Raw genomic sequence first — 19,332 nt, 5'->3', positions numbered from 1 at the left:
GATTTCCAGTATAGGGTGGTGTTTATGTGACCATTGCTTATTAGTACAGTAGTGTCCAGGAAATGGACCGCTTGTGTGGATTGGTCTAGGCGGAGGTTGATGGTGGGATGGAAATTGTTGAAATCATGGTGGAATTCCTCAAGGGCTTCTTTTCCATGGATCCAGATGATGAAGGTGTCATCAATGTAGCGCAAGTAGAGTCGGAGCGTTAGGGGACGAGAGCTAAGGAAGCGTTGTTGTAAGTCAACCATAAAAATGTTGGCATACTGTGGGGCCATGCGGGTACCCATAGCAGTGCCACTGACTTGAAGGTATATATTGTCCCCAAATGTGAAATAGTTGTGGGTGAGGACAAAGTCACAAAGTTCAGCCACCAGGTTTGCTGTGACATTATCAGGGATACAGTTCCTGGTACCTTGTAGTCCATCTTTGTGTGGAATGTTGGTGTAGAGGGCTTCTACATCCATAGTGGCCAGGATGGTGTTATCAGGAAGATCACTGATGGATTGTAGTTTCCTCAGGAAGTCAGTGGTGTCTCGAAGGTAGCTGGGAGTGCTGGTAGCATAGGGCCTGAGGAGGGAGTCTATATAGCCAGACAATCCTGCTGCCAGGGTCCAATGCCTGAGATGATGGGGTGTCCAGGATTTCTGGGTTTATGGATCTTGGGTAGCAAATAGAATACCCCTGGTCGGGGTTCTAGGAATGTGTCTGCCTAGATCTGTTCCTGTGCTTTTTCTGGGAGTTTCTTGAGCAGATGGTATAGTTTCTTTTGGTAATCCTCAGTGGGATCAGAGGATAATGGCCTGTAGAAGATGGAGTTAGAGAGCTGCCTAGTAGCCTCTTCTTCATATTCCAACTTATTCATGATGATGACAGCACCTCCTTTGTCAGCCTTTTTGATTATGTTGTCAGAGTCGTTCCTGAGGCTGTTGATGGCGTGTTCAGCACGGCTGAGGTTATGAAGCAAGTGATGCTGCTTTTCCACAATTTCAGCCTGTGCACATTGATGGAAGCAATCTATGTATAAGTCCAGTCTGTTGTTTCGACCTTCAGGAGGAGTCCACACAGAATCCTTCTTTTTGTAGTGTTGGTAGAAAGGATTCTGTGGGTTAGTATGTTGTTCAGAGGTGTGTTCGAAATATTCTTTGAGTCGGAGACGTCAAAAGTAGGATTCTATGTCACCGCAAAACTGTATCATGTTCGTGGGCCTGGAGGGACAAAAGGAGAGGCTCCGAATAGGCCAGATTCTTCTGCCGGGCTAAGGGTATAGTTGGAAAGATTAACAATATTGTTGGGTGGGTTCAGGGAACTACTGTTGTGGCTCCTTGTGGCATGTAGCAGTTTAGATAGTTTAGTATCCTTTTTCTTTTGTAGTGAAGCAAAGTTTGTGTTGTAAATGGCTTGTCTAGTTTTTGTAAAATCTATCCATGAGGAAGTTTGTGTGGAAGGTTGGTTTTTGGTGAGAGTATCCGGTTTTGAGAGCTCATTCTTAATCTTCCCTGTTTTCTGTATAGGATGTTGATCAGGTGGTTTTGCAATTTCTTTGAGAGTGTGTGGTATAATCTCTCAGCGTAGTCTGTGTGATATGTAGATTTTAATGGATTTTTTACCTTTAGTCCTTTTGGTATGATGTCCATCTGTTTGCATTTGGAAAGGAAGATGATGTCTGTCTGTGTCTGTACGAGTTTTATCATGAAGTTGATGGATTTCCACTCCATACGGCTAAATTCAGTGCCTTGCATCTGAAACCTGTCAGAATTTGATAGTAACACAATCCAACTAAGGATGCATGTTCATCTCATACACGTCCATAGCTCTTTTATATTTGAGTGTCTCCTTACTAATAAACATCAGACTTCCACCAGCTGTTCCTTTCTCAAGTAGTCAAAACCTGCAATAGATATATTTTGTCAGAAAGCTTTGTTGCTTGAATAGCAGCAACATGGATATTTTCATCATCATTAACTTTTTCAATGACCCCAATGTGACTCTGAATGCCCATTGCATTCAAATGCATGGAAGTACATTAAAGGTTGGATGTATCACGTATTTCAACAACTCTCTCCAAAATCAAAAGAGGTAATGCATCAGTACATACACAACAGCATCATATTGCCAAACTCTCTCTCTCTTACATGGCATGGTGGGAATATGGTTGCTAGAGCCCCATTAATCAGAGATTTCCTCTGGGAACACCCTAGTACCATGACAAGAGGTAGGGATGGCATGTGGTAGAGCAGGGAACCAAACCGAAGCATCCCACTTTCTATGCCACTGCCCTAACAAATGGCCCACCTGTCTCCCCTTGAATGAAGAACACAGCACATTTTTGTCCACATTCTGCAATCCACATGGGGGTGATCCCATACATATCTGGAGCCTTTCTGTACTTTAACAACATCATGGAAATTTTCTCTTCTGTGGATATTTTCTGGAGGAGAAAAATAGAGGCCTAAGTATTAGGGAAAAAGGCAAAGAAATATATGAGTGAGCTCTTTTATTTTTTCTGTTTGGAAACAAAATAGCATTGATTCATCTGTTTGGGGGGAGAAACCCCGAACACATACAAAAAACCCAAACAATTATATGGACTTTATATAAACAAGAAAAAAAGATGGCCAAACTTTGATCCTTTGTATTACTTTCTGTTTGGATCAAATCCCTGACTTTATTTTAAATTCCCTTTGAATTTAACAAATATTACACGCAAGATTTTAACAGGAAGCACAGGCTATTTGAGGTAACAGAATGCAACTATATGCAAATATGGGTGTTTAGAATTTGTTTCCCAGTAGATGGCTCCTGTGTGGCACTGGCACCGACCACTACACCAGACAGAGCCATGGGTGGTACTGTGCCTGGGGCCCTGGATTGCCTTAATCTGGCCTTGCTCCCAAATTTATAGATAGGTGGTTCCAGGACCGGGACGACCGGGAGAATGCAAGGGTCTGCCTGGAGATTTGGGTGTGGTGAAATGCTTTCTGTCTCTCTCCCCTGAAGGATGTGGGGTTCCCCAAGTAGGAGTCTCTCTCTTCCCCTCCCCGCAAATTTTCCCGTCCCTGGAGACTGAGGGTTGTTCGACATGGTCTCTGCGTGGTGGACTCCCTCGATCTCTCCCAATCTAGGAGTATTTTTTTGAGGGGGAAGGATGGAATGTCTGTCTCTCCTCTGGCAGATGCGAGGATGAGGAGCTTCTCTCCCTACCTCCTCCCCGGAAGATTTTAGCAGGCTGTCTCCCCCTCCACCCCACTCCACCCCACCCCAGTTCCCGCGCGGGCGGGAGCTCCTGGCTGACTGGGTGTCCCTGTGCCCCGCTCCCGTGTCCCGGGCCGGGGAATGTGGCGGCCGGGTGACGCTCCTCGCTGTGCCCGCTGGGGGGCGCCTGCTGCCTGGCGGCTCCGGCGGCGCTTGGCTGAAGACTAAGCCAGCGCGGGTTTCCCACAGGCAGCAGCCCCGGCCCGCTGCAGGGGCTCAGGCTGACTGAGCATGGGGGAGCAGCTGCCGCCGCTGCTCTCCGGCTGCCCGTGCACCGCGCCCGCCGGCCGCTCCGCCCCGGGGCTCTGCCCTTTGTCAGCCTGAAGGACGCCCGCACCGTGTGGAGCCGGGCGGGGAGGGGGCGATGATCCCCGCGTGCTAGGGGCTCTGAAGCAGTCGGGCTCCGCTGCGTGCATCTTGCGGTGGCTCCTGCGGCCGGTGCTTCTCCTGCTTCCCCCCGCCCTCGGGTTGCAGCTCAGCCCGGCCGCCGGGGAGCGGAGCCTGATCTCTGCCAACCTGCCGCTGCGGGCTGATCGCAGCCCTGCTGCTAGGCTCCAACTTTTATTTCTTGTTCGCGGGGGAGGGGGCGCCTCCTGCCCAGCCGCCCCCACCCTGTGCTTTGCCGCTGCCGCTGCTGCCGTGTTTTGCATGGATGCACCATGGCCACGCTGGTTTGCAGGGTGCAGTTCTTAGATGACACCGACCCCTTCAATAGCACCAACTTCCCCGAGCCCACCCGGCCCCCTCTCTACACCTTCAGGGAGGACATCGCGCTCATCACCCAGCTGGCCGGGGTGCACCGCCTGCTCCGAGCCCCGCATAAGGTACAGGGGTGGGGGCGGTGTTAGAAACCATCCCTACCCTGTGGGGGGTGGCGTGGGTTGGTACAGAGAAACCTACTCCATAGTGTTGGGGGGGGGAAGGGGGAGACTTAGAAACTATCCCTACACTGGTGGGGGTGGGGGTAAGCTATTCAGCGTTGGGGAGAGAAAGGGGCACTTTGAAAGTATCCCTGCATTGTTGCGGGGGAGGGAGTTAACTCACTGCCTTGGTGGGGAAGTAAGGAACTGGGGCGAGAGGGGATCAGTAGCACAAATACTCAGACCAGCTGTAGATGTGATCAGAGGCATGGTCAGTGCTGCTGCTGTCAGGGTTGCGAGTGGTGGAACATGTGCTGATTTTAGTGCTGTTGCACATTAGGCAGAAGTAGGGGGCTATTTTGTGTTTTTGTATGGCTGGAGAGGGAGACTTAGGTATTTTTTTCCTTCCAGCAGGAGGAGGGGGTCTGTAGAGGAAGGGATTGCTGTTCAAGACTAACTCCAGCTCTTTGATTCCTAGTGCTAGAGCAGTAGTTTTCAATCTGTGGTCCATAGACCCCTGAGGGTCCACAGACTATGACTCAGGGGTCTGCGAAAGGTTGTTGTTACCATAGAACCTTCGACCTGTAGTCTGCGGACCACTGGGGGTCCTCAGATTATGTCTTAGATCTCCAAACAGGTCCGCACCTCCATTTGAAATTTTTTAGGGGCCCACAAATGAAAAAAGATTGAAAACCACTGTACTAGAGGGAACTCAGAGCAGGTCTACGCTGCTGCTTAAGTCGATCTTACTTAACTGTGGAAAAGACAGCCCCCTGAGCGATGCAAGTTACAGCGACCTAAGTGTTGTCCACACTGGCACTATGTCAGCAGGAGACACTCTCCCGCAACATAGCTTCCCCCTCTCATGGAGGTGGAGTTATCATGCCGACAGGAGAGAGCATCTTCACCAGTGATGCTACACAGCTGCATCAGTGCAGCTGTGTCAATATAGCGCTTCTAGCGTAGACCTGCCCTAAGTCTGCGTTCAGAAAGAAGGGATTGTGCAGCAGGACTCAGGCAGAGGCTCAGCTAGTGTCCGGTGTCCTCCTTATAAAATAGGATAGTATTCTACGTTGATACCCCAAACACTGCAGTGATGCAATTGTTATGTGACTCTTCTTGTCAAATAGTGTAGCATAAGGATAGATGGAGCAGAGTTATTGCCCAAACTTGTGATGGAAGTGAAGAGAAGTACAGACCCCTTGTGTCAGAGGAATACAGGTATCCTGCGGAAAGGAGCGTTGAATCCTGACTATGTACGAGAAGAGTTTTTCAAATCGGAAACACAGAAGATGAAAAAAATACGGATCTGTGCCTAGTAACCTGTCATTTTTGTACTCAACAGCACTGTAACTGAGTGATATTTTCATCCCAAATCAAATTTGCCTTCTGCCTGATTTAGGAATATCCCTTAACTTCGCTTGATTTAGGAATATCCCTAAACTTCACCAGTTTAGGAAAAGATATCCCAGACCTCACCACCATCATTATCCTTAGTGTCTAGAAATGAGTTGTTTTAGAATAACCGGCCTACAAAAATAAATAATTTCTTTGTGATTATGTATTTAAATGTGTAGGCTAAAGGAGAGATTTTCAAAGGCACAAATGGGATTAAGGCACCTAACTCCTATTGAAAATCAATGGAAGTTGAATGCCTAATTTTCCTGTGTGCCTTTGAAAATCTCCTCCTAAATGGATAGAACACAAAGTATACCTAATATTTTAAATTAGTTTTATTCTCCACATTATACATAAAGTCACTTAAAACTTTTTAAGAAGTGCAGGGGAAGATGTTTGAGAACTGGTGGTGGTGGACTTTGATAGCAATGTTGTTTTCTCATGTGAGTGTATCAAAGAGTTCACTCTTAATAAGTAATCCCTTGACAGAAATAAATTGTGTGTTGTAAGTGAATGGAATGGGTATCAGTCAGTCTCAGCATGGGTCTGCCTGGGACAGCATGCATTTACATCTTTATAAGTGAACATGTTTATGAAAGAATGTGTTCGTGTCTTCATGAATCGTCAGGTCAGAGTATTGTACCTTCATGAGATGTCACTTTTCATTTCCAAAAATATCAACAGGGCAGGCATGGCTGATGCATTAGTTGTAACCGTTGTATTTTGGAAGCCTTGAAAACAGGCCAAATCTGTAACAAATCTGACATGTCTGCCCCTTGTTAGTAACCTCTTCAGAGTATCATGGGATTTTGAGAAACCATTTATTGTTTAGGAAGGTTGGCTAAGAGCATGTTCATGCAGAGCAGGGTTTAAGCTATTGCTGTTGTGAGGTTTTATGAGCTAAACAGTTGCAGTGAGGGCTTTGTTAAAAATAGCTGTAAGTCTGCTGTCCTTGGAACTATTGATACTGTAGCTCTTCAGAAGGGTGAGTATTGAGTATGCCACTAATGCAAATCCCAACCTTTGTGAAAACTTATGTACCTCTTATATATTTACTTTAATGCATCTGTTGATAAATGTCACTCTCTTCACTTATGGTCACACACACAGGCCTGGTTTTGGAATTCTAGGCTTTTCAAAGCAATACCACAGTTGGTTGTTATGAAATACTTTCTTTTATTATTTTCTACCTTGTTATTTAATAATCCTTCTAGTCTGTGAATTAACTCAGCAAAGACGTCAGAGGAAAAATAACAACTGGTATGTGTTTTTGTGAAGAAAGCAAAATAGGAAAAGACCATTTTATCCATTCTTTCATAAAGTGGGAGGGAAATAGTCTCTTAACATCATTTGTTGTGTTATGGCCTGCACTCAGGAGCTTGCTGGAGGATGGAAAAAGGCTGTGTGTGCTCTTAGCTTTAAGGATGTCAAAAGACCAATAAAAAATAGTTCAAAGAAAACCTCTTTCAGCAGAAGTTTTACATTTGTAGAACATTTTCTTGCCAAGGTTACAGAAACTCTGTAGAGGACAAAGCTCTGCATAATGCACAAAAAATGTAGGTGCACTGGGTCATATTCTGTTTCTACAACTCAGGGTCAGATTCATAAACTTTAGTCACATTGAGTAGTACCTTATTCTGTGAGTAGTCCCATTTGGGATTACTTGTGGAGTAAAATAGTGTGAGTAAGGGCCAGATTCTGATATCTAATTGTGTAGAGCAGTGGACTGGGAGATGGTACTTAAAGGTTCTATATCTGACTTTACTGTTGACTTGCTGTAAGCAGCCTATTTTTCAAAAGTGGCCACTGACGTTGGGTGATTTTTGTTTATTTGGAAAGCCCAATTTGATATCACTTGGGTCAGAATGAGATTACTTGGAGCAACAGCAGCTCCCATTGACTTCAGTTTGAATTGCTTGTTTAGCACTTCTAAAAATCAGGCCCATAATGACTCAGACTTGACTCCCCAAAATTGAAGCATTCAAAATCAGGGGCACTTCTGAACATTGACTTTCTTCCCCACATCTGTTTACCCATGTGAAGAATGGAGATAATACATTTCTCGCAGAGGTTTTATGAGATTTAACTGATTAAAAAAGACATGGGCATTTTGGGTGGAAAATATGAAACACCATAGTTGCTGTATAAACACATATTAAAATATAGGCCCTGTCCAAAAGACCCTATAATGTGAGGTCCTGAGTCTGCAGACACCTCATGCATCTGCTAATTTTATTCATGTGAGTAGTCCCATTGAACTCAGCAGTATGAGAACCTACTTCCAGTACATTATAGTTATGTCTTCTGGCATTCTCTTAGCTACTTACTAAAGAATTAATCAGACTGGTTTATTCTCTCCAGGTATTTTTGCACTTCAGTTTTTTCCTCCTGTTTGTTTGCTATCTCTCCAATAATTTGTGTCATCAGTAAATTTGATCATGGTTCAATATACGCCTCTTCTATGTGGCTTGAAACTCTGGTGAATAGTCTTCTGGGCAATGGGGTATTCTGAAATGGCTCTCTTGCAATCTCTCTCCAGCCCGCGCCGATTCCCGCAGCTCCCATTGGCAGGGAATGGCAAACTGCAGATACTGGGAGTTCCAGGCAGCCGTACAAATGTAAACAAACTGTCTGGAGGCCCGCCAGTGGATTACCCTGATGGGCTGTGTGCCAGCCACAGATTGCCCACCACAATTCTAGTGGATATAATGTACTTGGATTTTCAGAAAGCCTTTGAAAAGGTCCGTCACCAAAGGCTCGTAAGCAAAAAAGCTGTCATGGAATAAGAAGGAAGACTCTCTCATGGGTCAGTAACTGGTTAAAAGAGAGGAAATAAAGGGTAGGAATAAACGTTCAGTTTTCAGAATGGAGAGAGGGATCTGTACTGGGACCAGTGCTGTTCAACGTACTCATAAATGATCTGGAAAAAGGGGTAAACAGTGAGGTGGCAAAATTTGCAGATGATACAAAATTACTCAAGATAGTTAAGTCCAAAGCACACTGTGAAGAACTACAAAAGGATCTCACAAAACCGGGCGAGTGGGCAACAAAATGGCGGATGAAATTCAGTGTTGATAACTTCAAAGTAATGCACATTGGAAAACGTAATCCCATCTATACATACAAAACGATGGGGTCTAAATTAAATATGAGTGCTCAAGAAAGAGATTTTGGAATCATTGTGAATAGTTCTCTGAAAACATCCGCTCAGTGTGCAGCAGTAGTCAAAAAACTAACAGAATATTAAGAACCATTAGGAAAGGGATAGATAATAAGAGAAAATATCTTACTGCCACTATATAAATTCATGGTAAACCCACACTTCAAATGCTGCGTGCAGTTCTGCTCGTCCATCTCAAAAACAGATATATTAGAATTGGAAAAGGTGCAGAAAAGAGTAACAATGATTAAGAGTATGGACCAGCTTCCATGTGAGGAGAGATTAAAAAGAACTGGGACATTTCAGCTTGGAAAGAGGTAACTAAGGGGGATATGATACACGTCTATAAAATCATGAATGGTATGAAGAAAGTGAATGTGTTATTTACCCCTTCACATAACACAAGAACCAGGGATCACCCAATGAAATTAATAAACAGCAGGTTTAAAACAAACAAAAGGAAGTACTTCTTCACACAGCGCTCTGTCAACCTGTGGAACTCATTGTCAGGGGATGTTGTGAAGACCAAAAGTAAAACTGGGTTCAAAAAATAATTAGATAATTTCATGGAGCATTAGTCCATCAATGACTCTTAGCCAAGATGGTCAGGGATACACCACCATGCTGTGGGTGTCCTAAGCCTATATATGCCAAAAAACTGGGAGTGGACGATGGGATGGATCACTTGATAATTCTGTTCTGGTCGTTCCTTCTGAAGCGCCTGGTATTGGCCACTGTTGGAAGACAGGATACTGGGCTAATCTGATCCAGTGTGGTTGTTCTTATGTAAGAGAGACATTGAGAATGTCTCTCTAATCCAGTAGTTAGGCACTCATCTGGAAGATCCCTGTTCAAATCCCTTCTCATCGTCAGAGGGGGAAGTTGCACTGGGAGACTCCCACATGCCGGGTGAGTACACTAACCACTGGGCTAAAGATTATAAGTGAGATGTCCTCCCTCCCCTGGCCATTTGTGTGGAGTTAGGTGCGTTCACAGGATGCCTACCAGAATGGCCATCCCTAGTAGGGGTGCGGGGCCCGGGGTGAAAGTGACGGATTCGTCTTTTCTGGGACTGACCGTGCCAGCCAATTGCAGCTGCCCGTGGGGCCCCCCAAAGTGCGGGGCCTGGAGCAGGGGGTCCCAGGGCAGAAGTGACGGATTCGTCTCTTCTGGGACTGACCTCGCCAGCCAATCACACCAGCCTGCGGGGCCCCCCAAAGTGTGGGGCCCGGAGTGGTTGCGCCGATTCGCCCTACCCCAGGGACGTCTCTGCCTACTAGATTGAGCCCAGCAGGCAAGGTAGACAGGGCAATGTTGGTCTCTACGTGGTTTGAGGATCCTTTTGGGACTTAGACATGAAATAGGTGTGTGGATATTATCTGTATATATATCTTATTCTCTGCATTAGCAATGCAATGCCTGTCTTTTTGTGGCACCTCTTTGTCTGGCCAGATACAGCAATGTGCTTTTATTTCAAAGAATCCTTCCTGAAATGCAGGCCTTTTATTTTCAACAACAATTTCTCTTCAGAAATGTTTACATAAAGTTCTGAATTTGAGTATCAGCCCTTAGATCAGGTAGAAGAAAAGAAGGCTGCCTGGTAATGTTGGACTTTGGAAGTGCTCCATCAGAATGAGGTATGAACCTTTCATTTACTTTTAAAATGTGCAAGTGAAATTAGTGCTCATGGACTTTAATCAGACACAGTATAGATAGGTGATGTGCATGTCCATCTGCACACTTCTGCTAATGTTCCCCAATTCTGACCAGCACCATCTACCTGCAAGTTTACCATGTTGCTTTGGGAACGTAGGAACTCCATTTTGGTTAGTTAAATCTGTCTGTCTGTTTTATTCTGCTGCCCGTCACCATAGTATCTTAAGTGCCGTCCACATAAAACCAGTAGCAATAGCAAAGTCCAGTGGCACTTCTCTCTTTTTGAAGTCAAAAGTCTGCTTGGAGTAGGGCTGTGTGGGTGGGTTTTTTTTTGTTTTTGGTTGTTTGTTTTTTGTTTTATTTTTGTTTGGTCGAGATTAGGGGGTAGAAAGGAGGTTTATTTTGTGAGTGTCACTTATGGTGGAAAGATTCACAAAGAGGAAGGCTTTGAATCCTTTCCTAAAGACTGGAATTAACTTGATCTCCTCTGGAAGATTGTTCCATAGTCAGAGTCCCTCAACTGAGAGCTTTATCCCCAGCTCTTGCATGCTTTGTCCTGGGCTTTGTGGTCTGTCCAGTCACAGAAAAGTGCAGCTGTCATGGTGGTTCTTAGGTTGAAATTTGGTCTTTGATACAGCTGAGGCTTGATCCTTTAATTACTTTGAGAATTAATGCTCCAGTGGACTAATGGTCCATTTAGTACAGTATTCTGTCTCTGATGAGTACAAAATGTTTCATATTATACCTTGAAATGTAACATTTTATCTCCTGAAACTTGTTTTTATTTTATCTAATGTAACTACAGATGCTCTTATTATTCATGTAAATTCTAAGCCTTTTTTTTAAACCTGCTGAGCTCTTGGCCTTCACATTTTGTGACAATGAGTTTCACAGATTAATGATGTGTATTTGTTTCCTTTCATCAATTTTAAATTTGACACATTTAATTTGATTGAATGTTCCCTTGTCCTCTAAAAGGGATGGAGCTCCTGGTTTGCCGTCCCTAATCATTTACTATGTTATATACTGCTAAATAAACCATAATGCCACATTGGGCTTGATCCAATTCTCACTGAAGTCATTAGAAAGACTCCATTTGACTTCAGTAGGTGTTGGATTTTGCCCTTATGACTTCTAATCATGATGTAATGCAGTGGTTTTGTAAGGAAGGTTAGTAGCAAAATCCTCATTTTAATCAGATTTGTGAATAAATCAAGCAGGATTTACATCTAGATTGACATGGTTAAAATTTTTCTTTTTTTAAAAAAAAATCTGCATATTCTACAATTTGATCCCAAAGAAAAAGCTAGATCAGTTATATTCTGGTTGACCTAGACCCTTAGAAATGTAAATCTCTTGGTTTTATGAGTTGACCTTTTAGAAAATTACATACCTACTTAAGCCAGGAGCTTAGAGTTTTCTGAATATGTTTTGTCTCTGTCTGTAATATTAACTAGAGACAGGTCCAAGCTGGACCTCTAGATCCATACCTCCCTCTTCCACATTTCCCTGAATCTTGGGAAAATTCAGATGTGGATCTAAATTTGTGGCTCAGGTCCAACTCTAATAATGCTCTTTGAATCTAATTTGGTACTGTGGATTTGTTGGTTTTGAATTGCTTTAAGTTACTTGATACCTCTGACTTGCTGACCTAAAGTCATTTAGGCGAGTGGCTATATATATACAGCCAATGTCAGGTGGCATTTTTTTTTAGTGATCTCCCTTAGTTATTCATTTAATTACAACATACTGTATTTTACCTTATTCTGTGTCTTCATTTGCCACTCTACATTTTGGTGTTACAGCAGCTCCTTATGAAGTACATTATTGTGAAATATGTATGAAAGTACAGTTATTTTCAATTCAATTTTCTGTCCAAATGATGATGATAATAATAATTAATAAATAATACAATAAAAATTGTATTAGTGTGTGTATACAGGGCTCAAAGATAAATTGATCCAAACTCCCACCCCTTGCCTTGTACAACACTTTTGCAACATTTGGGGAGGCAAGAATTCACCCAGGAGCCATGCCAGTGTTCAAATCTTTTCCAACACATTTATCAGGATAGACAGAACCACCCTGTCACTGAAAGGAGCAGCTAATCCAAGTATAATGAAATGAATCCAATATGCTTACTTAACAAAGGGACTCTTACCTTCCTTAGTAAAGAAATAGTCCAAACTGCCCCTCCAGGCTCAACCACTCAGTCCCAGATTAGGGCTCCTCTTTCCCATTGGACAATGGTTGTGTCTTGCCTGCAGTGCAGTTTGTAGTGGCCACACTCCCGGGTTGCTCCCTTGGCCTGTTTCCCAGCCTTGAGCTCATGCTCAGGGTCTGCCGTGTCCCTACAACAAGAGCAGCATGGGCCTGCTCTTCTCAGGCGGCATCCCCATACTCTAATGGGAGGAGAACTGGCAGCAGGAAGTCAGGGCTAACCAGTCAGGGCACTTGAGGCCTTCACAGCCTGCTGCTGACATGTGGAGTGATGGGGCTCCCTTCAGTATATAGAAATATAAACACAATGTATCATAAAGGCAGAGTACTGTACAGTGAAAAAAGCTCAAATACTGCAACTAAAGAAGTTAAGGAATTGGTGTGACATGTGAGTAACTATTGTAGTATTAAAGTAAACAACAAAACAAACACCGTGCTAATAAAATAAATTACTATCATAGTAAAATTAGAGTTGGGTAAACACATCCTTCCTTAGTCTTTTTTTTTTAAACCCACACAAAAGTAGGACCAGAACTTCAAACTTTTTGATTTTGTTTACTGTTAGTAAGAAATGTGTTATAGCGGCCAAAAAGTTGGGAGCATCTGGTCCTACTCAGACATTGGGCTCCCTGCTCCTTCCAGGAAAGAGAAGAATCTTGATTCCCCTATGCATGAGGCAAAAAAGATTCTGGTCCTTCTTCCTCAGCTGTCCCATCCTCCAGTGGTGTTTGTAAGGAGGAAGAGAGACTGAAGATCCTTGGCTTATCCTTTCCTCCAGGAGGAGGGGAGTGAAGATACTGACACTATAAACCCCTTTCTTTTTATATTGAAGTCCTCTGTAGGGAAGGGTCCCCATTTCCCCTCTGTCTTTTTCTAGGCAGATTTCCTTCTGACTTCAAGAGCGGGTAGCAAGGAGCCCCACTGCCCCAGCCAGTCCAAAGAGAGGATTATTTTTTTGAGTCTGGACAAGCTACTCACTTTTAGGCAACAGGAAGACCAGGGAAGCACACTTCCCTGTCTTGCTGCTCTGTTTCTTTAAGCACTATGGAATAGAGACACACAGTACACTAAACTTAAGAAACCCTGCTTGGAACACTGGGGCAGAAAGTTGCTGCTCAAGGTTTCCCCTGAGCCCACTTGCATTATGAAGTATCTTGGCTTAAAGGAAAATTGATCCTGTGAAACTAAATTGATACCTTTCTTGATGAGACTACAATTTTGATTGATTAAGGTAATAGTGTTGATGTAAAATACTTAGACTTCTGTAAGGTGTTTGACATGATATTGCATGATATTTTGATTAAAAAACTAGAACGATACAAAATTAATAGTGCTGTCAAGCAATTAAAATTAATAATGATTAATCGTGTGATTAAAAAGATTCATTGTGATTAATCACACGATTAATCGCACTGTTAAACAATAATAGAATACCCTTTATTTAAATATTTTTGGATGTTTTCTACATTTTCAAATGTAATGATTTCAGTTACAACACAGAATACAAAGTGTACAGTGCTCACTTTGTATTTATTTTTTATTACAAATATTTGCACTGTAAAAAACAAAAGAAATAGTATATTTCGTTTCACCTAATACAAGTACTGTAGTGCAATCTCTTTATAATGAAAGTTGAATTTACAAATGTAGAATTATGTACAAAAAATAACTGCATTCAAAAATAAAACAATGTAAGACTTTAGAACCTACAAGTCCACTCAGTCCTACTTCAGCTAATCGCTCAGGCAAAGAAGTTTGGTTACAATTTGCAGGAGGTACAATTTGCAGGAGGTAATGCTGCCCACATCTTGTTTACGTCACCTGAAAGTGAGAACAGGCATTCACATGACACTGTTGTAGCCGGCATCGCAAGATATTTATATGCTAGATGCACTAAAGATTCATATGTCCCTTCATGCTTCAACCACCATTCTAGAAGACATGCGTCCATGATGATGATGGGCTCTTCTTTATAACGATCCAAAGCAGAGCAGACCGACGCATGTTCATTTTCATCATCTGATTCAGATGCCACCAGCAAAAGGTTGATTTTCTTTTTTGGTGGTTTGGATTCTGTAGTTTCCGCATTGGAATGTTGCTCTTTTAAGATATCTGAAAGCAATGTCCACACCTCGTCCCTCTCAGATTTTGGAAGGCACTTCAGATGCTTAAACCTTGGGTTGAGTGCTGTATCTATCCTTAGAAATCTTACATTGGTGCCTTCTTTGCGTTTTGTCAAATCTCCTGTGAAAGTATTCTTAAAACAAAGAAGTGCTAGGTCATCATGCGAGACTGCTATAACATGAAATATATAGCAGAATACAGGCAAAAACAGAACAGGAGACATACAGTTCTCCCTTAAGGAGTTCAGTCACAAATTTAATTAACACATTCTTTTTTTAATGAGCATCATCAGCATGGAAGCATGTCCTCTAGAATGGTTGCCGAAGCATGAGGGGGCATACAAATGTTTAGCATATCTGGCACATAAATACCTTGCAATGCCGGCTACAAAAGTGTCATGCAAATGCCTGTTCTCACTTTCTGGTGACATTGCAAATAATAAGAAGGCAGTATTATCTCCTGAAAATGTAAACAAACATGTTTGTCTTAGAGATTGACTGAACAAGAAGTAGGACTGAATGGACTTGTAGGCTCTGAAGTTTTACATTGTTTTGTTTTTGAGTGCAGTTAGGTAACAAAAAAAATTCTACATTCTTAAGTTGCATTTTCATGATAGAGATTGCACAACAGTGCTTATATGAGGTGAATTGAAAAATACTATTTCTTTTATCATTTTTACAGCGCAAATATTTGTAATAAAATAATAATATGAAGTGAGCACTGTGGACTGTATTCTGTGTTGTAATAGAAATCAATATATTTGAAAATGTAGAAAAATACTGAATAAATTTAAATTGGTATTCTATTGTTTAACAGTATGATTAATCGTGATTAATTTTTTAATCACAGTTAATTTTTCTGAGTTAATTGCGTGAGTTAACTGTGATTAATTGACAGCCCTAAAAATTAATGTGGCACACATTAAATTGATTAAAAATTGAGTAACCTATAGTCTCAAAATGTAATTATAAACATGGAATAATTATCGAGTGGATGTGTATCTAGTAAAGTTCCACAGGGATCAGTTCTTGGCCCTATGCTATTTAACATTTTTACTAATGACCTGGAAGAAAACATAAAATCATGTCTGATATAATTTGCAGATGACCCCAAAATTGGGGAAGTGGTAAATAATGAAGAGGATAGTTCACTGGTACAGGCTGATCTGGATAACTTGGTAAGCTGGGCGCAAGCAAACAATATGCATTTTAATATGGCTAAATGTATACATCTAGGAACAAAGAATGTAGGCCATACTTACAGGATGAGGGACTTTATCCCAGGAAGCATTGATTCTAAAGGGATTTGGTATTGTGGTGAATTATCAGCTGACCATGAATTCCCTTTGCAATGCTGTGGCCAGAAGGGCTAATACGATCCTTGGATTCATTAAAAGGGTATCCCAGGTAGGAGTAGGGAGAGCTTTATACCTCTGTATTTGGCATGGCTGCAACTGCTGCTGGAATACTGTATCCAGTTCTGGTGTCTGCAGTTCAAGAAGGATGTTGATAAATTGGAGACGGTTCAGAGAAGAGCCATGAGAATGATTAAAGGATTAGAAAACATGCCTTAAAGTGTTAGACTCAAGAGGCTTCATCTCTATTAGTTTAACAAAGAAAAGGATAAGGGTGACTTGATCACTGTTTATAAGTACCTACAAGAGAAACAAATATTTGATAATAGGCTCTTCAGTCTAGGAGAAAGGTGTAATATGATCCAATGGCTGGAAGTGGAAGCTAGACAAATTCAGACTGGAAATAAGGTGTAATTTTTCAACACTGGAGGTAATTAACAATTTACCAAGAGTCGTTTTGGATTCTGAATCTCTGGCAATTTTTAAATCAAGATTTGATTTTGTTCTAAAATATATTCTCTAGGGATTATTCTGGGGAAGTTCTGTGGGCTGTGTTATATAGGAGGTCAAACTAGATCACTACTGTCCCTTCTGGCTTTGGAATCTATGCATCTGTGAAAGAGTTTGTACACTGAGACTGTCAGGTGTGTGTTTTTTGGTTCTGCTACTGCTGGATATGGGGGCAGGTAAGTCATTTCTCTCTTCCTCAAGAGGCAATTTTTGGATTGGTCAGTGGGCCAAAGGCCTGAACATAGCTTGCCACCTGCAAAAAATGATAGTGAGGATGGTGGTTGCTGCCCTCTTGAAACTGTTAGTGGTAAGGTTGGGGGGAGAACCTGTTGAGGCAGACGGATATGGTCTGGGACTGATGCAGTGCTTGAATTTTCATTGCCCTTCCCATGGGAAGAAGAAGAGAGGGGGAAGGAAGCTTTACCCTTCTTGTAATGGTGACCAGGAGATCAGGGCTGGCAGGGGAATTGGGCATAAGTATCTGCAACATCTGCAGTTTTTTCCAAGTGTTCTGGATTTCACAAAACTAAAGCCATTTTGTGATACACAGTACTTTTGCAAAGTAAATCCAGAAACTTGCAAAATCTCAAATGGCAAGAGATTCACCCATCCCTAACTACAAACAACATGAGATTGTTACCCTGGCAATGGCTGTGTTTGTTTTAATTTTCAGAGAAAGGTGTTTACGTTAAATTGAAGAGAGATACCACATTTTATCAGTTGTCCATTTCTCTGCACTGCAGCCTTCTTTACCTATTTTATAACAATGCCAAGCTGAAAATGAAATTGCAGTCACTGAAGTTGATCTGGATACTGGTATGGTTACTGGCTATTGGTGTAAAATGAGAGCAGAATCTGGCCCTAACAGTGAATTTAAAAAACAAAATCAAAACTGAGTTGCATCAAGGATCTGTATGGAGAATGTCAGCGTGAATGAAATTAAAGAGATGCTAAATGGGAAAGCTGTTGGGGGTATTCATTTTAAGGCCATGTGGGTCTCGAAGATCAGAGATCCCAGCAATATACATTAAAAATGAGCATTGAATGCTAGGGCTTACTGTGATCCATTTAATGCAAATTAGATGTGTTCTTCAAGATGATTGCAAGCTGTAGACATCAGTTACAGAAAGTTTGGTTTGTTTGTTCTAAGGCCTAAAAATGCAGGCAGCGTCCCGTTTAGTGCACATGTAGCAGTCCTACTTCTTGGAAAGATCTCTTAACACATTGGTACAGACAGCCATCAATTACTATATCCGTCCCTTGTATCTCAGTGTGCCACATGTTTCAAAAATTTCCCAATTGGGAAGGTTGAAATCATTTAAAATCCCAATCCTGTTATCCTTTCATGCATTGTCTCATAATATCACATTTCTTTCTTTTGCTGTGGGGCTATGTGGCATATCTTCATTATTAGCTCTTTTGGCTTTCACTCTGTATTTTTCTGCAGTTGGCAATTTTAGTTTCTTAAAGTCTATGTAAGGTTTTATATTCCCTCCCCATTTTCTTCTTGGAATATAACTGAATATTTTAAATTAACTGCCAGGAATAAGCTTCAGTAATTCCCCCTACGTTATCCTTTTGTTTGATTGTACATGCTTCCTGTACTGTAATTTATTGATGCTTCTCAAGTAGGCAGTCATTAGTTTAATTGTTAATAAGCCTTTAGAGGCCTTGCAGATCCTGGCTTTAAGAAGGGTGAAACCAAGTGCAAAGCCCACCAGTTTTTAAAAGCAGTGTTAAATTCTCAAATTGGGGGCCATCTATCCATATTCAGTACCTGTCAATTCATATTGATATAAACATAAAATGAGTCAGTAATCAAGATAAGGGAGTTGACAGTAAAGAAGCAGCTAGTCTGCACAGTTATAATTCCTGCAGTCTGTTTTCAAAACTAAATTTATGTATCACCTTTCATCCAGATGCTTCTAAAAGTGCTTTCAGAAAAATTACTCTGCACTCAGTAAGCTGGAGCAGACCAGAGAATGAATAGGACTCAGAATCACAGTTCCCCCTGTGCTTTCCCCCTTGGTCTGGGGAGAGAGAAAGGTACCTAAATACCTTTGAGGATCTGGGCCTAAGTCCCAAATGAAGTAGATGTCTATATGCCTTTCAGGATCCAGGGCTAAATTTCTTCATCATCTTTTTGTGGAGCAATTTATTCCTATCTCTGCATGACCAGAATAGGGGGGTTGAGTCAGGGCTCCTCTCCCTCCCCTCCCATTTGTTTTCAGGGAAGAATATCAGGTGAGTTGCCCCTGGCTCTACCTACTGCAACTAAAGTCCGAAGCTATGCAGGGCTCAGCAAGAGAGCAATGGGAGTTCTTGCTTCCTCTTGTTCTCCCATCTGGCCAAGCCAAGTAATTGATTTTATTATATTTTTAAGGGTATGTCTACACTGCAATAAAAGACCCACAGCTGGCCCAGGTCAGCTGACTCAGGTTCATGAGGCTCAGATGGAGTGCAATAAAATTGCAGTGTAGACATTTGGGCTTTGGCTGCGAGACCGCATGAGGCGGGGAGGGTCCCAGAGCCTGGTCTGTAGCCTGTGCCCAAATGTCTACACTGCAATTTTATAGCCCCTCAGCTTGAGCCCCGCGAGTCTGTGTCAGCTGAGCTGAAGCAGGTGTGCTTGTGCTGAGGTCTTTTGTCACAGAGTGTAGACATACCCTAAGTGTTGTACACAATTTGCTCACCATTTAAATGCTTGTATGATTATGTGACATCTGTTGAAAAGTCCACAGAAACACTACGTAGCCCTTTAGGATTGGAATGGAAGAGTATCATAAGGGGAACTG

General features: G+C 42.2%; 1 protein-coding gene across 10 annotated transcripts in view; it reads left to right on the top strand.

The window, feature by feature from the left end:
* The first annotated feature begins 3,439 nt into the window (after positions 1-3,439).
* The window catches only part of FHOD3 (formin homology 2 domain containing 3), a 611,695-nt gene continuing 595,802 nt past the window's right edge, over positions 3,440-19,332 (top strand). For 4 of the 10 annotated variants that reach the window (XM_048839289.2, XM_048839286.2, XM_048839285.2 and 1 more), the window contains exon 1: positions 3,445-4,079. In XM_048839289.2, coding sequence (XP_048695246.1) covers positions 3,915-4,079 — 165 coding nt within the window. In that variant the 5' untranslated portion in view covers positions 3,445-3,914. Of the gene's footprint in view, positions 4,080-19,332 lie in introns of all 10 variants that reach the window. The other 6 variants (XM_075125567.1, XM_075125566.1, XM_048839279.2 and 3 more) reach the window with 3 other exon arrangements.

This window comes from Caretta caretta, chromosome 2 (assembly GCF_965140235.1).
Source record: "Caretta caretta isolate rCarCar2 chromosome 2, rCarCar1.hap1, whole genome shotgun sequence".
Taxonomy (NCBI): Eukaryota; Metazoa; Chordata; order Testudines; family Cheloniidae; genus Caretta; species Caretta caretta.
Note: the sequence above shows the minus strand (reverse complement) of the source record. Positions and strands in the feature narration are given on the sequence as shown.